Source organism: Pantherophis guttatus, chromosome 3 (assembly GCF_059756535.1).
Source record: "Pantherophis guttatus breed Tessera chromosome 3, ASM5975653v1, whole genome shotgun sequence".
Taxonomy (NCBI): Eukaryota; Metazoa; Chordata; class Lepidosauria; order Squamata; family Colubridae; genus Pantherophis; species Pantherophis guttatus.
Genome location: NC_142065.1, coordinates 62009271 through 62030428, shown reverse-complemented (window position 1 = coordinate 62030428; position 21158 = coordinate 62009271). Strand labels below are relative to the sequence as shown.

General features: G+C 37.2%; 1 protein-coding gene across 6 annotated transcripts in view; it reads right to left on the bottom strand.

Annotated features, from left to right (window-relative positions):
* ELAVL4 (ELAV like RNA binding protein 4) overlaps positions 1-21158 on the bottom strand; it is a 120451-nt gene extending 99293 nt beyond the window's left edge. For 4 of the 6 annotated variants that reach the window (XM_034415050.3, XM_034415052.3, XM_034415056.1 and 1 more), the window contains exon 1: positions 1645-1776. In XM_034415050.3, coding sequence (XP_034270941.2) covers positions 1645-1761 — 117 coding nt within the window. In that variant the 5' untranslated portion in view covers positions 1762-1776. Of the gene's footprint in view, positions 1-1644; positions 1777-2087; positions 2351-20873 lie in introns of those variants that run through there. The other 2 variants (XM_034415051.3, XM_034415053.3) reach the window with 2 other exon arrangements.

Here is a 21158-nt window from a genome sequence, read left to right as displayed (position 1 = left end):
CACACATGCAACATACACAGAGGGGAAATTTAGGCCACACCTAGAATATGGACACACTGACCTGTAGATGTTGTATTTCAATCATCTTTCAAACTCAATATACCTCTTAAATCCAGACTGTTTTAGCCACCTTATAATTCCAGACAAATGCAGATTTAATTTTATTTCCAGATTCAAAATATGAAAAAACTTACTGTCTATTGTAATTATTTTACTCGTGTTAGTTTACTAAATTCACGATTTACATTAACTATATAAGGTATGTTCCGATATAAAAATAAAAGCTTATATATTATAAAATGACAATTATAATAAATGTAGCTATGTATTTCATAAAGCTGGTGTGCTTATATAGAAAATGAAAATGTTGTTTTAATGAGATGTATAACTGTTCTGTTAAGAGTAAAAATGATCTGACACATAATCTTTAGTCTTTTTAAAGTCCAGCTACAACTAGAAGGCAAGATATATATATGATCAAATTTGACATATTAAAATTGCTTTCATCAAATCAATCTATATAGTCCTATCATAAAGCCTAGGTAATTAATTAGAATGCACTCATATTAATTGGGATCAAGAATTCTTTATAAAAGGTATGCTCTGTAAATTCTTATATTAAAAATATAAATTAAACACTACCTGAAGTAGCATTTAACGTGAAAAGCAAATTTTTCATATATTAAAGCAAAACATTAGCATGGACTACATTATGAGTTTATATTCCATTGACATCCCAGTATTATTAAACAATAGTAATAATAAAAATTTTAAAAATGCAGACATGAGTTTTAAAAGAATTGAGTAACCCCTCCAGAAAAATGAAGAAGTTAATGTAATACTTGTGAATAGTTTAAATAACTGCTAGCTTGCATTACCTTCTCTTACACATTTAATTTTGATTGTTTCCTTCAAATAAATGATAGTTAACTGAACATTTTCAAAACTGAAAATTCAAAATATACAAAAGAAAAATAGATTCAAGGACATAATGAGATGCATCCTAATTGTAAGACTATATGTTCACAGAGAAAGTTTCATTTGTAATGCTAATCTTAAATTAAACCTTCACTGAGGTTAAAACAATTAAACAGAGAATTACGAATTTCCAACCTTTCCTACACATCAACACACTTCTTTAGGCATTCAATAATGATTTAGGACATGAAGAAGATCCAGTTTTTTGTCTGAAAAAGTCAGCAATAGCAGAAAGTATAAAAAAGCTATCTGGCCAATATAAAAAAAAATCCATATATTCCATATTGTACATTATCATCCAAAACTAGACAAAGAACATGGAAAGATAAAAAATAAACCTAAAGGAAACAAGAAGAAATGTACAAGTGTCTATAGAGGCCTCTCATTAAAGACACAGGCATTATTCTATTGTTGGGGGAGGAATCAGTCTTATTATCAGATTTCCAATAGGTCTATTCATCTTTCAGGATGGGGGGCTGTCTACTGCATGACCAAAAGGACAGAATTTGTAAACATACAATTTTTTTCTAAAATCTTTTAAGCATCAATAAGAAAAGCTATTATTTCATGCAAGCACCCTCCCCGCAAACTAGACTAAAAAATGCTGCTAATCCATTTTCAAAATAAAATGAAACAGCACTGCTTCACCCCCCTCTTCTTTCTTACCATAAATGAGCAGTTTCTGGACTCATTATTGACAGTTTCCCTTAAAAGAAGTGATCTCATAGCACTGTGTCCCTCTCCACCATGCATACATCCTAAAGATTGCGGGTATCTTAACATCAGGAACCGCCAGCAAGCTTTCTCATACACAGCCCAGATGGACTATACTTGAAGCCAATTCAGCGTTAATAACTACCTACTCTGTGCCTTACGTGGTATAATGTCCTAGGCAACAGCAGCTGATTAAAACCACAAATAAAAGACAATCCTGCTATCAAAAATGATTGAAGGGATTGTCCTTAGAAATAAAGCGAAGGATGATATTTTTTTTTTGTTCTTTTCTTTTAAATCTCAGTTTGAGGATGAAATCCTTTCTAAGCAAATGGAGAAGAAGGAAAAAGAAAAGAAAAACAAAATACTGCCCAGAAGATGTGACAAAATATTACCTCATTATTTAACAAAGCAGCACTAAGCGTCCTGGTGATTTCAAACATCTTGCCACAGATTTTGGTTTTAGAGGAACAGAAAAAGAATCCTTTGCAAGTCCAGTCCTCTATCTGCACAGAGGATATCAATTTTCCTGCACAAAACAATATTTTCTCCCAGGAGTTAACACATTAAAACATCAAGTCAGTGAGCTGCATTTTCCCTCTTAGCATACGGAATAGACTCCCTCCTGTAACATGTACTGCTCTCTTTGCTAGAATAGCCTGCTGCCCCAAACATGGTTGTTACTTAAACTATTCTTTAAAGTAACAGTTCACTCTCTAACCACCAGGTGGGCAGTGTGGAATGATTCAAAATGAACATCTTGAGATTGCTGTTGAATAGGATAAAGCTGAGATTCTTCAGACACACACAAGACTAAGTGTTGTTAGAAATGAAGAAGAGTGGTGTGCAATCTTTTACTTCTTATACTGTTAAAATATAATCATGCCCTCCTCAAAAAGTATATATTTAAAAATTTAGAATACGATCATATCCATGCTTACCTTGAAGTAAACCCTATTGAATTCTACAAGGTTTATTACTGAGTAGGCATGCATAATGTTACCCTGTTCCACAGGGCACCCCATCTTCTTTTAGTGCTACTTCAAAATTCTTTCTTGGCTTTTATGGTCATGGACTAAACTGATAGCTGAAGGCGAAATGATATTAACAAATTTAGTTGTCATTTTTTTCTATATGCTTACAAATAAGAACTCTTTTCAGATTGTAGCAGCTGGCAGAAAATAATACCTCTGTGTGGAACAGCAAGGCCATATTACAGTATGCTAATTCAAGGAGAGTGTAAACATAATGCAAAAGACTAGAGAAATTGTGTATTAGCATCACTACTAATAAATGCTGTGTTACATCACTGTCAAATTGTTATTAAGTACGGCATTTCACAAAATATAAGGTCCCTGCCTCAAGGAGCTTGATATGTAATGTTTGACGGCGTGGCAGCAATAAAGGAAGGGGGTAGTGATAGTGAAAGAATGTATGCTTATTAGCTTCAGTAGGAAATAGGAAAGGTTTCAAGGCAGGGAATGTGCAAAACTTAATATACCTGAAAAGGCCATTTTAAGTGTTCTAAATTTGGAGGGGGAAACACTTTGTTTATCTCCAACTCAGAACAAAACAGTGGCAGTTTGTTCTTTTCCCTCTCTCTTTCTCCCTCTGTGTGTGTGTGTGTTTATGTTTCTGCATCCAATCAACTTGTTTTCTTTCAAATTCCTTCAAACCATGGAGACTTGAAGAAACGGTAATGAATGAAATTGAAGGCATAGGTGCCTTCCCAGCTATGTGGAGCTAGTTGCGAAGAAGATCCAGTTAAACAGGTTTAGAGTTTGAGAAGCCCTGTGATGGTTTACTGATATCTGTACATTCTTTGCTTCCAGTAAGCCTATTCTACTCTTCTTCTTTAGTTTGGCTGCAAAAGCATTAACTGTTCAATGCATGTACATTACGATATGTCATTGAGCTTTCATGCTGCAAAGATAGAAGCTATGCTGGCTTGTTATTGGGCTTTACAGGCATAGAAATATGTATTTGGAACTATTAAATTTCCTAACTTTAATTTTAATAAATTAAATTTACTAAATTTCCGAACAGTGAGAACAATTAACCAGTGGAACGGCTTGCCTTCAGAAGCTGCGGGTGCTGAATCACTGGAGGCTTTTAAGAAGAGACTGGAATGGGGTCTCCTGCTTGAGCAGAGGGTTGGACTAGAATACCTCTAAGGTCTTGCAGTTAACTCTTATATGTTGACTTTGTTTTTTCCATAGGCAGCTAGTACCACATTAAAAAAACTCAACCAAATAACATATCAAATTTTAATCAGGAGCAGGCATATGGTCTGCTAAGCAATTCCCAGTTATTATAAGACACACTGATATACCTGCAGCTCTTTTTTGCAATGGTAATACTTTTTATTCCAATTCAGTAGATGTCTACTGCAATGTAGCACTGAAGTACAGTATGCCAAATCATTATGTAAATGCTGCACATTAATCAAATGCAAATTAATTACAGAGATTTTAAAAATAGTTTGAAATTATACTACCTGCATCTAAGTATGATTATTGAAAACAAGGGCAAACTTACAAAACGAACCTTAGAAGTTCAAGTAATTAAGTCCCTTTAAGTTTGTTTTTGTTTTTCAGTTTTTAATCATAAGCAATCAATGTCACTTAAATACCTGATCATATACTGGGTTCAAAGGGTTGTTTAAGCATGATTGATGTTACAAGTGATTGGGTTTGCACCACAAGCTAAGCCATAAATCATAGTTTACAAATCACAATGATTGGGTTCACAGAACACGTTAACGCAAAACAAAGCAAGTCACACAATTACTGTATGCCACATGTGAATACAGTTCAATGGTCTTAAAAATTCTAAGACAGTAAGACCTCTTTCATGTTTATGTATCAAAGTCTCTTACATTTCATGCTGTCAAAGGCAGACATTCTTCCACAAAGCTGAATCAACTTAGAACTACACATTAATTCAAATTAATCTGCTAAATTACAGCTGTGCTTCTCTTTCTCTTTTTAGATGCATTGGGCTACATTTCTGTTTTGTTTCTTCTGTTTTTAGTTTAGTTTAGTTTATTTGATTTGTATACCGCCCTACTCCCGAAGGACTCAGGGCGGTGAACAGCCAAACAATAAAATACATAGATACAAAAAATTTAAAAACCAAATAAAATCGAATTAAGTCATTTTGGCCCAGACAGATTAAAACACCCCAATAATTTAAAAACAGATTAAAATGTACATATTAAAAGAGGGAAAAGATTAGGCCAAGCCCTCCTGGTGGAATAAAAAGGTCTTCAGTGCCGCGGAAGGTGCACAGATCCGGGATCCCCCGTATCTCCGGGGGGAGCTCATTCCAGATGGTAGGTGCCCCCACAGAGAAGGCTCTCCCCCTAGGGGCCGCCAGTCGACACTGTTTGGCTGACGGCACCCGGAGGAGTCCCTCTCTATGAGAGCATACTGGCCGGTGGGAGGCTATTGGTGGTAGTAGGCGGTCCCGTAGATAACCAGGTCCTAAGCCATGGAGCGCTTTAAAGGTGGTAACCAAAATCTTGAAGCGCACCCGGAAGACCACCGTGAGCCAGTGCAGCTCGCGCAGGAGAGGTGTTACATGGGAGCGCCATGTCGCTCCCATTACCACCCGCGCGGCCGCACTCTGCGCCAGTTGGAGCCTCCGGGTGCTCCTCAAGGGGAGCCCCATGTAGAGAGCATTGTAATAGTCCAGGCGGGAGGTGACGAGGGCATGAGTGACCGTGCGTAAGGAGTCCCAATCCAGAAAGGGACGCAACTGGCGAATCAGGCGAACCTGATGAAAAATCCTCTCGGTCACGGCTGTCAGATGCTCTTCTAATGACAGCCGTGAGTCCAGGAGGACGCCCAAGTTGCGAGCCCTCTCCGTGGGGGCCAATGTTTTTAACCTTTCCTTAGCTCTGATACTTTTCCTTCTGACACAGTGTTCCTTATTAAGATTTTATTCAAAATCACTATATCAAACTCAACCGTCTGAGCCCTTCAATTGCTATTATTTTAATAATTATTTGCAAAATATCTCTCACATGTACCTAACATTTATGTATTCTGTATTCAGTCACTATAGTAGCTAGATTTAGAAAATTTCTGGTATGATTTCAAGGGCAGTTACCATTCAATGGACACAGCTAATATTAATAGGCCACTTCTCCAATTTAACTTTAAGATCACACGCTTATGATAGCATTTCATGACAATAAGATTTATAAAGGAGAGATTATCAATCTCTCCCATTAAGTCTAGTGAAGGCCTAAGCCCTTATTATTTGAATGGCAAAGGACAAAAAAAAAATCTAATTGAAAATAAAAGCAGCAGATGGTTCAATAGGATTTGAAGGCTGCAAAAATGGGCCCAAAGAGATGTCTACTTCTGTTTTTTATTCAGTGACTCTGGGAGGTTCACCTGGAGGTCCTCATTACCTCATTCCTCTGAATCATTTGATGACATATGCAAGTTTGACCATGATATTTCTTACCACTGGTTCTACAGGTAGTCCTCGAGTTACGACCACAGTTGAGCCCAAAATTTATGTTGCTAACAGAAACATATGTTAAGTGTTTGTCCCACTTTACAACTTTTCTTGCCAGTTGTTAAGTGAATAATTGCATTTGTTAAATTAGTAACATGGCTAAGTGAATCTAGATTCCACACTGACTTTGCTTGTCGGAAGGCTGCAGAAGGGGATCACATGGCCCCAGGACACTGCAACCATCATAAATATGAACCATCATAAATATGAATAAATTGCTGGCAAAAGTGCCAAGCAATTTTGATTACATGACCGTGGGGATGCTACAACGGGGTACATGTGAAAAATGATAACTCACTTTTTTCTGTGCCATTGTAACTTTGAAGAGTCACTAAATGAACTTTGTAAATTGAAGACTACCTGTACATAATATATACATAAATTAAATAATATTACCGGTAATCCTAATGTAGGCCTTGAGGCTGCTGCAGTTATTTCTTCTTTTCCTTATTATAATTGTCCATTTATTCTTGCTGACTAGTTTCTTTTGCTATGAAATTTATCTAGTTTTAATCTATGTGTTTTCTCTTGCCTTACCTGTATACTGCTTACTTCCCTTACTTGTATACTGATTAATGTTAATCAGGAATATTTGATTATTATCTTTTTAGCAAAAAAACTTCCAAATTCCCAAATAATGGGAATGATAGTTTGATGATGGAAAGACAGGTCTACTTACAGTTTTAGTTGACTCAGAAATTCGTTTGAGTGAACAACCTGTATTTATTGAAATAAAAGTAAGATCCCAATCATTGTCCATTTTTTTGTAAACTATATATTTATTACTATGGCCAGTCTCCTTTAAAATAAACCTGTATCAGCCTTTTCATTCACAGGAATAAATGTATATCGTTTTCTTCAATTTGTATGTATCTTCAACAATAAACTGTGAAGGTATATATTAAAAACAACACTGTAGCTGAAATGCAATTATGGAAAAGGATTTCATTTTCCTGTTTGTTAATAGAACTGCTCTGTAATATATCTAACACAACGTGGAGGTAGACAGACTGAAACCACATATTTAAGAAAACTAACTGAAAGGACATCATAGCCAAACAATAACAACCCACTGATGTGCCACCATATGGTATGCATCACAGTAGAACATGACTAAAGCAGATTTCTGTCAAAAGAGCAGCACTCTCATTTTTAACATACAGTGAAAACTCTTTTTATTGGACCTTGATGGAATTGATATGAAATTGACCAAATTTTCTTTTATGTCATTCACTACAATTTAATGCATGCCACTTGCAGATGATATCATGCAAATTATACAAATTAATGTACTTTCCCTTTTTATGTGAGGTTATACATGTATTTTGTAATACCATATTCTGACAACCTCAGTAACAAACACTCCTCTCCCATTTGATCCATTAAGGTGAGCTTCCTTTCTCTCACTGTCTTTTGGGGTCAGGCTAAAGAATAATCTTTTCCAGAGTTGTTAATCAACTGGCAAGGAATAGTCCCCAAGTAGAGTGCAAATGCCACAACAGCATCTCATTTGAGTTTCCCAGCCTCTGATCCTGAAGTTAATCATAATTAACAATCATAGAAAGCCTTATCCTCCATGAATTTAAGCAATTCAAATGTGGTTATTACTGTATCTTCTAAAGAGAATTCAACTTGTTTTCTGTCTGTCCCGAGGGAGAGCTTATTTGTTCCAATGATCAAATAAGTGGTACCAAAATAGTCACCAAAATGCTACCTTGAGGTAAAAATCAAATAATATGCTCACATGACTGTTATAATTCTAAATTCTAGTTTTTTAGCATGTAATGTAGCGGTGAAATGCACTTACCTTCGCTACTGGTTTGGAGATGTGAGTGCGCATGCGCGCTCGCTACACTCGGCCGAGCCTCTTCTGCGCATGCTCAGGGGGTCAAAAACGTCCTGGCGGGTGGGCAGAGCCTCCCGCCACCAGCCCTACCAGTTCACGCGAGCCGGATATATCCGGTCAGATTTCACCGCTAATGAATGCTTAATATGCTGCTGTTTTAAGACACAAGAAATTGTAGTGGAAATAACCATGCAATGAACTGATATGCTGTTATCACCCAAACTACAGAGAAGTTATCAAAAAATAATATTTTAAAATTGTAAACTTTTTAAAATTCCCACAAAAAATAAATGAAGCAAGTGAACTGGACAAAAAGAAAATGATGGATACAATTCAACAAGAGAGGCTACAAATGGTGTAAGAACAGCAAACATAAACTTCTCTACCCTAATCTACGTATCAGGAATATGTAATTCTCCAGCTGAAAAGTACTGCCAAATACAATGTACTATAGTTTAACTTTCCTATATAGAACTTAAACCAGCAAAATTTCACTACCTGACAGAGACAAAATACTGAAAGGTTCCTATTTGTCTCTTTCTGCTGAAAAACTCATAAAATTGGCCTCATATATATAAACTGAGGCTAGAATGATTTTTTTAATAAAATGCCTTCCAAGTTTGAATGTTACAGTTCTTGGAATAATACTATCATATCAGATGGGAAATTATTCCATAATTTTGTTTGACAAACATTTTTCAGGAGGCAACTGGACTTTCTTGTTTTTGAAGACGTTTCACTTCTCATCCAAGAAGCTTCTTCAACTCTGACAGGATAGTGGGGAATGGAAGAATAGTGTCCACTAAACTGTCAGAGCTGAAGAAGCTTCTTGGATGAAAAGCGAAACGTCTTCAAAAGGAAAAACAAGAAAGTCCAGTTGCCTCCTGAAAAAGCACCTTTGGGACAACCATGACCTGGATGACTGACTATCTCTACAGATTTTTCAGGATCCTTTATATAGTTAAAATAGCAAAATATGATTTAATTAATGTTTAAAGAGTAACACAAATAATTAAAAACAATCCATCAAAATCAACACTATATATAAAACTTAATAGAAGAATTATTTGAGAAAACAATTACTGCAAAATCAAAACAATCAAGACTTTTTAAAATTGAGGGGAAACCTTAGAAGGGGAAATTTATAGCTCCCTTTCTTATTTCTATTCCGTCTCCATTCACATGTCAAAGTGAATGCCCTAGCATTTTAGACAATTAGCATCTTTACCTACAGAAAACTAGAAACCAACTCAAAATACCACTGCAAAATTCAGCACTATTATATGCTACTAACTTCCTTTGAACAAGCACATTGCTGAAGTAGATTTATGTTTTTTTCTGACAATGTTCCTCATATTTTACAAGGTTTCTTGAAAACAAGCTCTCTCTTTAGTATCAAGGCATGCTTTGTTGCTTTTGTCTAGAGACATCCTGTTCTACTCTGATAAAACTTAATTGTTCCTCTGACATTGAACAGTAAGAGACTTTTAAACTCATCTAATAAACTAGAAGTGCTTTATTTTTAGCATTGTTTCAAAAAGTGTAACACTAGAAGACCTATTATCCCACTGCACTAGGTTAAAAAGCCATTTTTATTTTTGAAGTGTCTTCAAATTGGTAACAGTGCCAGTCGGAGTTCTACATAATAAAGGGATATTTTAAAACAGAATTGAATAAACTTTAAATAATGTTTAATATTGTGATTGAAGCAAAATTCAATTTTTTAAGCTCCTAAATACATTTCCAAAGCAAAATGCCAGCTAAAAAAGCAACCAAAAAACCCCCCGGAGAAAGCTATTGTTCAGCATACTCTCCTCATATTTATTGCCAACATATTCTCTCCATCTAAACTAATCATTTAGGCCAGTACACTGTTCTCATTGAGTGCATACAATCCTTGTAGGTCTTTTTTTAATAAACAATTTTATACATCTATAATCTCTGAAAATCCCCCAATACTTCATTGTGTGTGGATGATACAATTATAGGTATATCAAGAACTGCTAGCTTTTATAGAATAATAATTGAGAATAAATAAACTGATACATATTAAAATAGTACAGATGGATATACTCTAATTAATTCATATATTTTTAGATTAAAGATTAAAGGAAGTCCAATGCTGAGGCGCACAGGTTTAAAGTATTTCTTAAATATTTTAAGACCACAAAATATCGAATGACTTATATTTAGATAAATGAGAAATATATATTGAAATAAAGCATTATTTCAATTTATCTCATATTTAATACAGTAATGTCTTTGTGGAATCTCTGGGGTTTGCATGTGTCCGCATAAGTTATCAAAGTCTGGAGTGAGATTTGTTACAAGAAGTCTTAGAATAAAATTCAGCCTCTTTCAACTGACTGTAACAAACTGTAAAAATATACTTTTCACAAGGATATACCAAAGGAAAAAGTATGACTGTCAATACCTCTGCAGCAGAGGTGGATTTCAGCAGGTTCTGACCAGTTCTGGAGAACCGGTAGCGGAAATTTTGAGTAGTTTGGAGAACCAATAGTAAAAATTCTGACTGGCCCCGCCCCCATCTATTCTCTGTCTCCTAAATCCCAGCGGGAGGAAATGGGGATTTTGCAGTATCCTTCCCTTGCCACGCCCACCAAGCCACACCCACAGAACCGGTAGAAAAAAAATTGAAACCCACCACTGCTCTGCAGCTAATGTCTTAGAAGAGATGTGCAAACCATTCTCTATACAGTATGGGACTGACAGTCCCAGTCCCATACATTCTCATGCATGGGACTGACAGTCCCAAGCCATCTGTGCCTGAACCAAAGCATCTGGGTTTTGGCCAGACAGATAAAGATCCTGGGGCAGTGATATCCCAAGATGGGAGACACCGGGTACAGGCCAGGAACAGCAGTGTGCAACAGTGAAAAGAAAATGAAGAGTTGGGGACGGGGCAATGCAGGAAGGGAGACATGTCAAGCTTAAATTCAACTGCAGCAGAATAGGGTAACGAAACTACTGGGAAGAAGACAGGGTGAGTCAATCAAGTGTGCTGTGCTTCAACTCAACTATGATGGGTAGGGGGAAGGAAGGAATTGAAAAGAATGGGAATAGGGGAAAGGGCTGGTTGCATATACCATGTTTGAATTCAGATCTGTCAGCATTAGCTCAGGTAAAACAAGGGGGTAGAAATTGCTGGGAAGACTGGCTAGACCAGTATAGGTAGTCCTCGACTTATGACCACAACTGAGCCCTTTTTATTGTTAAGTGAGTTTGCCCCATTTTACAACCTTTCTTGCCACATTTGTTAAATGAATCACTGCAGTTGATAAAGTTAGTAACATAGTTGTTAAGTTTATCTGGCTTCTCCACTGATTTTACTTGTCAAAAGGTTGTAAAAGTGATCATATCACCTCGGGACATAGCAATTGACATTAAGTATGAACCAGATACCAAGCACCTGAATTTTGATCACATGGGCATGGGGTGGCTACAAAAGTCCTAAAGTGTGAAAAATGGTCATAAGCCACTTTTTTCACTGTTGTCGTAACTTTGAACGGTCACTAAATAAACTGATATAAGTCAACGACCATAAACTATTGAGGTACAATGCACTTACTTTGTAAATATAACAAAACTTACTTTCTAATTCACACGCAACCATCTGTTACACAGAATTAATCTCAACATGACATACTACCAACGAATTACAGGTAGTCCATGACTTATGACCACAACTGAGCCTAAAATTTATGGTGCAGAATGAGATGTTTGTTAAGTGAATTTTGTCCCAAGCATCTGAATTTTAATCACATGACCATGGGGATGCAGCAACGGTCATAAATGTGAAAAACATTCATATAGTAAGTCACTTTTTCCAGTGCCATTGTAACAATCTTTTGGGCTTAGACTAAATGAACTGTTGTAAGTCAAGGACTACCTGTACTGTGAACATAAATGAATAAATTCTCCACTCAAAAAATAAACAATTTGCATTACAGATGTAGTATAGAAAAGAGACTAATATTTTCCACGTTTTGTTTCTTGGTTCTTTTTCCTTGAAGTAACAATAGCAAGGAATAGATGGCTTGACATTCAATCCAACTGCTTTCCTTACAGGTTCCTTTTCTTAAGCACCATTTAGAAGCAAAGGAGGATGTAGAAGTGATATGAAATATACCAAAACTGTACAATTTCTATTTTTTTCTTCCAAGATTCTACATTTCTTTATCCTATGTTTAAATTAGAACAGAAAGCATTATAGAAGACTAATGAATAAAAATGTCAAAATTGATAAAACAAAGTATTAGGAAATTCATGTATGTTTCAGATTTTCTCATGATAGTTGGCTTCATACCTGAATGTAGGCGTTTTCTCAGGAACAGGGGACATGTTACCTTCCATCCCTTTTCTGTTAAGATTTGAATCAGGGACAAGATAAGTTTTTAGATTTTGCTTTGATCAGTTCAGGGGGATGTTCTGCATATTGGTTATTAAGATTCCTCAGAATCTTAATCAGACTCCCTCTGATGAGATTTGATCCTATGGTAATAATTCTGACATTCCTTGAAATTTCCTGAGGCTTACGGAATCCAACGTATTCTTTTCAGCACTGAAGGATTTTTTCAAAAAAGAGCTGGTGATATTATTAAGACCTTAATTGAACAATGAAATAATGAGACAGAGTAAGTTATGAGGAATCCTTGGTGCTCTGAGAGCTTGCTTGTTTTCTTGCAGTTTTATTACCCAAACTAGGTAACACCATCAGTGCTAGTTAGTCAGCTACTTGGATGATGTTACTGAGTTTGGTAATGAAATGTCTGCAAAAAACCAACCAAGCTCAGAGCACCAAAGACCCCTCATTTCAACCCTGAGCTACTAATATTCTCCTTTAGAGTTTTTTAATGTGATACTCCAAATGCTGATTTTCTAGGTTTATAGCAACAAAACAGATCAAGAGACAGTGACAATACAACAGATGCAACACTCACTGTGAGTAAACACATTGTTACACTTTTAGTATTACATAGCCAAGTGTGAGTTGGGCAACCATATACAAACAAGTTCTATTGCATTTTTGCTCTAAGCTGTAGTGTAAGCTTACAATAGTCTAGGTTGGAACATTATACAAATCTCAGCAAATAAATTACAGCTTGGCTATGTACTGTATTTTTTGGAGTACAAAATGCTCCAGACTATAAGACGCACCTACCTTTTTTGGGGAGGAAAACAAGAAAAAAAACCTCTGCCTCCCAGCATCCATCCGGTATTCATCTGGCCTGTTTGCTGCCATTCATTCGCCACCGCCTGTTCGCAGCCACTCATTTACCACTGTGGCCCATTTGCCGCCACCGTAGCTCATTCGCCGCCATGGCCCATTCTAGAACAGCTGATTGGCGCTGCACAACCCCTCCTTCCCCCCCGCCGCAACGTTCGCTGTATAAAACGCACCAAAATTTTCAACTACTTTTAGGGGGGATAAGTGCATTTTATACTATGAAAAATTCAGAAAATGTCTTACAGAAGTAATTTGTATACCACTGTTTGGCAAGATGCTTGCAGCTGTCCAGCTTATAATATAGTCTTTTGATCTACAACATTTGATAGCAGAAGGTAAGAGATAATCTTTGCATAATGAAATAATGGCATAATCTTTAACAAATCCCCAAGGAAAACATCTAGATCTACAGACTTTTGGTAACTGCTGCCCAATCCTGCTTACTTTTAGGCAATGTACAGTATTAAAAAAAAGTATCTCTACTACTGCAGAAGCCAATTATACTGATGCATTTCAGACCTGGTATGGGGACTGAATCAATCTTAGTTACCCAGAAGGCTAACCTCCTGCAGGAAAAAATACTGCTGATTCTTTTAACAGCTGCTAATACTATTGACTAGGATATCTTAAATCATCTCTGCAAACAGAAATTAGAGACACTGTTCCTTGATTATTTCTACTTTCAGAGTTAAAAGATAAAACTGAGTGACTATGCCTTTGCATCCTTACAACTGTTTCATCCCCAATATTTTTTAACCTCTATAGAAATACAGGAATTTTAAAGAAACAGTCATCAGAATCATTCTTGGTCAGGATGGAATAGGTTAGCTATTGCTGCCTATGTAAACTCACCTTTGCATTATTATATGCATTTTATGTGATCCAAAAACTGCAGATGTGTAAATGTGGTGGCCAGATTGCTAAGTACTTCCTTGTGCATGATACATTCAACATTTTGTTGAAGGAACTACTAAACTTACTGTATCAATCAGATGCCAGATCAGGTGTCTACCAGCTTCTGGATACCTTGTAATTCACCCAGAGAGATCATATCATTAAGATTACAAATTGTGGATGTTCGTTCTCCTTAATAAACCTCAGTGATATATATGTTCTTTGGAATACTGGTCTTCTCTGATATACAAGGAATACTTGCTATTATATAATTTACATACAAGAACAACCTTTTCACCAAGGTTTTTTTCCATATTAATGGTAAAATCAAATAAACTATGATTTAACATAATAAACTGACAGCCATGAACAATTAGCTTTCTAAAGTAAAATCTGTAATTGAAGGTATTAATCTAAAACCTTCATTAATTTACTGCTCCAGGATACATAAATACTGAAAATGATATACATGAAGGTTTGAATGTGCTGATAAACTGCTTCAGAAAAAATGTATAAAAATCAGAATTATGTATGTACTTTTAAAAAAAATATAAACAGATTGATTCAAATGTAATAGCAAGCTACTTTCCCCCACCATATAAATAATGCATATTTCTTGGTACATCCAGATCTGAGGTTAATACAGCAATTTTAGACTTTACTAGTAGTCATCAAATTACAGCCTGTCATTTAATGATCAAAGTCACAATGACTTGGTATGGGTGCTTTATGGTCTATAAAGCACTTCCAGCTGTTGTAAAATGTCACACTGGTGTCCCTGGTCACGTGCTCATGAACTAGGTATTTGGCAATCTGTTCACACTTACTGACTGACAAGTGCCCTGTTATCATGAGATTGCCATTTGCAATATTCTCTGCTGGCTTCCCCAAAAAGTCAATGGGGAAGCCAGCAGGTAAGGTTGCAAGTTGCGGCCACCTGCTAATGGATTTCCCCTCCCCTTCATGGATGGGGTGTTTATGTGTGTAACCTTTGTCAGGCTGCAGAAATGAAGCTTGCATCTATGGCACACGGAGGGGAAGAGAACTCCTATGGTGGGCTGGAGAAACAAAGGTGGGATGGGATCCTAAAGAACTTTGTTTCTTCATCCCAGCATGAGTCCCCTTCTGTGCATCGAAAGAAACTGCCTGCCCTCCTTTGGCAAGCAGCTCTTTTGTTCTGTCCCTTAATGATCCACCTGGACACTTCATTACAACCAGGAAAGCAAGAATTGTGATTGTTGAGCAAAGTGATTGTGAAGATGTCTAAATGAATGACTGTTTGCTCAATGACTATAATTCCAGTCCCAATTAGGGTTTTCAGTCAAGGATTACCTGTTTGCATTCTCAAATCAAAGTTTAAATCAAACTGTGTTGAAAATATTGCATTTTTAAAGCATTTTTTCTGCAGGTTGTGGAAGTTTTTTGGCATTTTTGGCAATGCAATATCAGGCAAAGGAAGATACTAGCACCGTGATGGCGAACCTATGGCATGCATGCCACAGATGGTACATAGCGCCCTCTCTGTGGGCACACAAGCTGTCACCCCAGTTCAGCTCTGCCGCGCATACGTCTCCCACCAGCCAGCTGGTCGTCTCTGCTGTGGATGTGCGAGGTGCGTGCAGGGGGTGCCATGCGCACATTCGTGTGTGTGCGTATGCGTGAGCACATGCACATGGGGAGCCGTGCATGCATTGCATTTTTTGGGTTTGGGTGCAGGCACATGCATTTGCGCACGCACGTGCATGCTTTGGGCACTCAGTCCGGAAAAGGTTAGCCATCACTGTACTAGCAAATGACAGTAGTAGTTAATTTACTGGTGAATAGTATTGTTTCTCAATTCCAACCATGTTTCTGACATATCACAAGGTTCTGATGCCCACTTCTCTGAATAGAAAATAGCACTCCTTAATAGACACACACAAAAAATTAGTACCTCCAGTCGTTAAACTAAATCTCTGTGGAGATTTTCAGACATTTCTCTTATTTTTTTATTTTCTTCCACCCACCCATACTAATACAAAGGGGAAAAAATGGGCTTAGCTCTAATGAACTCCCCTTATTCAGTATCCTGAGTTGTAATATATTCTGAATTGTTTTTAACTATGTTTTAAACATTGGCTGTTTTTTCAGTACCCTCAAGAAGGGAAAGGTCAAGTTATAGACATTTCTAAACTTTCCCACTATTCAAAAAGAGAAAGCTACTGCTTTTAGAACATGATTGGAGCAGAATATTGACAACATTCAATGTATCATACATTGAATAAATCACAAGTAGCAGGATTCATTTGTCATAAACCGGGGTCTCCAAGCCTCGGGTCACAGGCCAATACTGGTCCGTGGCCAGTTGGGAACCAGTCCACGCAAGCGACAGCTGAGCACGCAAAACTTCATCTGTGCATGCACAGGATTAGGTTGCACGCATGAAGCCATCCCCTCCCCCGTTGCCAGTCCATGGAGCCAAAACGTTTGGGGACCGCTGTCATAAACTATTCCTTATAAAAACAGAGGCTGGGTACAAAAAACGTTAAGACAAAATTTAAAGGAACTATTTGTTGTTGTTGTTAGTTGCAAAGTCGTGCCCAACCCATCGCGACCCCATGGACGTTCCTCCAGGCCTTCCTATCCTCTACCATCCTCTGGAGTCCATTTAAGCTCACGCCTGCTGCTTCAGTGACTCCATCCAGCCACCTCATTCTCTGCCATCTTCTTTTGCCCTCAATCGTTCCCAGCATTAGGCTCTTCTCCAGTGAGTCCTTCCTTCTCATTAGGTGGCCAAAGTATTTGAGTTTCATCTTCAGGATCTGGCCTTCTAAAGAGCAGTCAGGGTTGATCTCTAGGACTGACTGGTTTGATCGCCTTGCAGTCCAAGGGACTCATAGGAGTCTTCTCCAGCACCATAGTTAAAAGGCCTCAATTCTTTGGCGCGCAGCCTTTCTTATGGTCCAACTTTCACAGCCATACATTGCAACTGGGAAAACCATAGCCTTGACTATACGCACTTTTGTTGGCAGGCTGATGTCTCTACTTTTTAGTATGCTGTCTAGATTTGCCATAGGTTTCCTCCCCAGGAGTAAGCATCTTTTAATTTCTTGGCTTTAGTCCCCATCTGCGGTGATCTTGGAGCCTAGGAAAATAAAATCTGTCACTACCTCCATTTCTTCCCCATCTATTTGCCAGGAATTGAGAGGCCGGATGCCATGATCTTAGTTTTCTTAATGTTGTGTTTCAAGCCAACTTTTGCACTCTCTTTCTTCATCCACATCAAGAGGCTCTTTAGTTCCTCTTCACTTTCTGCCATTAGAGTGGTATCATCTGCATATCTGAGGTTGTTGATATTTCTCCCGGCAATCTTAATTCTAATTTTTGATTCATCTAGCCCTGCCTTTCTCATGATGTGCTCTGCATATAAGTTAAATAGGCAGGGCGACAGTATACAGCCTTGCCGGACTCCTTTCCCAATTTTGAACCAATCAGTGGTTCCTTGTCCAGTTCTCACTGTTGCTTTTTGACCCGCATATAGGATTCTCAAGAGACAAATAAGATGGTCTGGTACTCCCATCTTTTTAAGAACTTGCCACACTTTGTTGTGATCCACAATCAAAGGCTTTAGCATAATTAATGAAGCAGAAGTAGATGTTTTCCTGGAACTCCCTAGCTTTCTCCATGATCCAGTATATGTTGGCAATTTGATCTCTAGTTCCTCTGCCTCTTCGAATGCTTGTCTGTACTTCCGGTAGTTCTCGATCTACATACTGCTGGAGCCTAGCTTGTAGAATTTTAAGCCAATTCAGTTTAAAAATTGCACTTCCTACCAATGCCTACATACGTAATGACAATATGGAACTCAAGAAGTGACTTCTGAATGATGATTTCATGAGTGTGTTCCTTTGGAGAGCCATGTGCATTGGACTGAAGGAAGAAGACAAGTTGAAATGTTCAAAATAAAATACACATTTTAAAACTCAATTATTTTTATCTTAACTTATTCCAGTTTTCCCTCCACTCACTTTATTAAGCAAAAACTGAGTTGTAGAGGAATCTGCTCAAAAAGGCTTGGAAAACTGCAAGATAGGCAACCTTATCTCAAAGAAAAATTCATGAATGGTTTAAGCCTCATATGTATGAAATATTGAAACTACTACTTTTGATAACTAAGGCTGAGATAGTTATTAATTAAAACATTGATAGATTTATTTCAACTTAATGAAGAACAAGTGTTTCAAGGACTGCAGCCAATATTTTTAAAATCACATCCATATTGGGGAAGACATCCAATTTAGGCATCTGTTTTCTAACAGTTATTTTGCTAAAGAACTGTTATGCATGCTAATCTACCCAATTTATAATTCTGTTGCTTAAAGCAAGTTTAATATATATCACTATGCACAAATGCAAGAATGAAATTATTTGTATCATAACCAGCTATATAAGATGATCCAGTGCCACTATAACATTTTAATAGAAGAATGGTAGTGAGAAAACATGTAACTTACTTTTCTCCTTCATCGTGTGCCAATGCTGCCAGGGAAACAGATAAGCTATCATTCAAAAATAACTATTTCCCCTTTTAAGATGATTTTTAAAATTCTGCATGGTAAATTTATCTTAATCCCAATTTTTTATACTAAAGCTGCCCATATAAACTGCTTTGTCATCAAAGAATCCTGAAATTTGGAGAAAATAAACTGTTAACTTTATTGTCATATTACTTAAATGTATAAATTATTATAATTATTAAATATTTCCCAGCCATCTTGCGATTCATGGTGACCCTGAGTAATTTACTGCAGAATCACTGCAGTTAAATTAGTAACCCAGTCGTTAAATGAATCTGGTTTTCCTTTTGACTTTATCAGACGGTTGCAAAAGGTGATCACATGACCCAGGGATACTGGAACCGTCATAGATACGAGCTGGTTGCCAAGCATCTAAGTTTTGATCATGTGACCATGGGGATGCTGCAATGGTCATAAGAGTGAAAAATGGTTATAAGCCACTTCTTTAATGCTGTTGTAACTTTGAATGGTCACTAAATGAATAGTTGTAAGTTGAGGACTATCTGTAATTTTTTAAAAGGTCGTATTTCCTTAGCTTGTACCTCTCTTTAGGTATGCTATAAAGACAGTTTTCAATGAGTATTTTAAATATATATATATAAAATATCTTAGTATAAATTTATAGTTTCTATAAGTGCAATTCTATGGAAGTAAATCTAAAAATTTACTATCTTCTGTGCTTATACATTTCATAAATTTGACTGGTGGATAGCAACAAATTATGGAGTTAACTTTTGGGGAACTTAACTGATTTTTTCATATCTTACAATGATAGCTTAATCTTTTGTCCAAGAGTTCAAAATGGCATATATGGTTGTTTTCTCCTGTATTTTATCTTCACCACAGCCTTATGAAGTAAGCTGGATTCACAAATAGCAACCAGCTCAGTCAGTAAGAAAACATCTGTGTCTGCATGACTTACTAAATTAGCTACCTATATTTTAGCACATTATAATATGCAAAGCAGTTACTGAGAAATTTATGGTGCAGTCTGTTTTGTGAGTCCAGAAAACTTTGTTGTGTAACCATGCTTAACTTCACCATAATAAGGGAAACAGGCCACCTATTTCATGGCCTTCCTATGTTAAAAACATTTTTAAAAAAGAAAAGAAAGTTTGCTACTTTTTTTAAAGATAAGACCAAGTTTGAAAGGAAAGATGGAGACTTCAAATTTTAATTTAACACTTCAAAAAGATACTAAAAAATAAAATAAAATCCAAGGATAAAAATAGCAATTCTCAATGTAATTGTAAAGAGAACTGGGAATAGGAAAAAAATACTTCACAAAGATAATATGAAACCTTTTTTAAAAAAATCTTTTCACAAAAGTTTTTATACTTGAGTGCAGAAGAAACCCCATAAAGGTTCCAAAGGCTGCTTCCACTTTCTCCAGGAGCAGGGATACGTTAGCAGGCTCTAGTCCTAAACGTAGGTTAAATTGAGAAACTCAGTTTCCTACCAATTACTGTTAAGCATTCACACGGTATGAACACCGGGAACCCAGCGATTATTTATGTTATTAGATCCTCACAGAAGGAAATCTTAAAAACACAGGAGACCTAACGGCTTAAGCTGCTAAGTGGCTCAGCTCTTTCTAAAACATCTCTTTCGAAAAGTTTATCAAAGGATGGTCAGAAAGGAAATTCTTCAATATATAGGGGAACGAGTAAACTAGTATAGAGTTGCATTACAGCATCGATAATCCCACGGTTAAAAAAAAAAAAAAAGCGACAGCCTTTTATTCCCAAATCCGCGCGCGTGAATGGTTCTCCCACGCGTTTCCTAATCCCACTTCATTTTGCTGATTACTTTCCCTCTTGCCTTAGTGATTTTCAGAAGTAGAAAAATTAACCAGATTGGGGGGGAAAGTGGGGGGGGGGGGAAACACTGGCGAAATGCTGGGCATGATTGTCAAATAAGAGGGGTTTTTTTTAACACTTGGCGGAAAAAGTAGGTTTAAGGCGGCAAGAGAAGGATGCACTGGTTCTCAAATAGGGAAATTATTTCATACAGGTTTGTTGGTAGAGCGTCCAAAAGGGGGGGGGGGAGAAAAAAAATCGAAATAATCCAACCGCATTACAAAAAATGTCCCGTAATCCGCGAATACCTGAGCGGCAGAGATTCTAGCTGCGTTCTGGTCCCGACAGAACCGGCCTTGCTGCGCTAGACGCGGAGGAATGGCCGATCCTTTGCCCTTTAAGCGCATGTTCGCTTCGGACAATATATATATATATATATATATATATGGAGAATTGTAGGCAAAGGTAAAGCAAGCGACCCCTTCTCTCCACCGGGCCCCGGATAGAGAGGTTGATTTGTGAAAGGAGCTCGGATCAGCGGAATCCAATCCGCCCTAATGATGTCCGAGCGCGATAGAACGCGCGCACGAGGG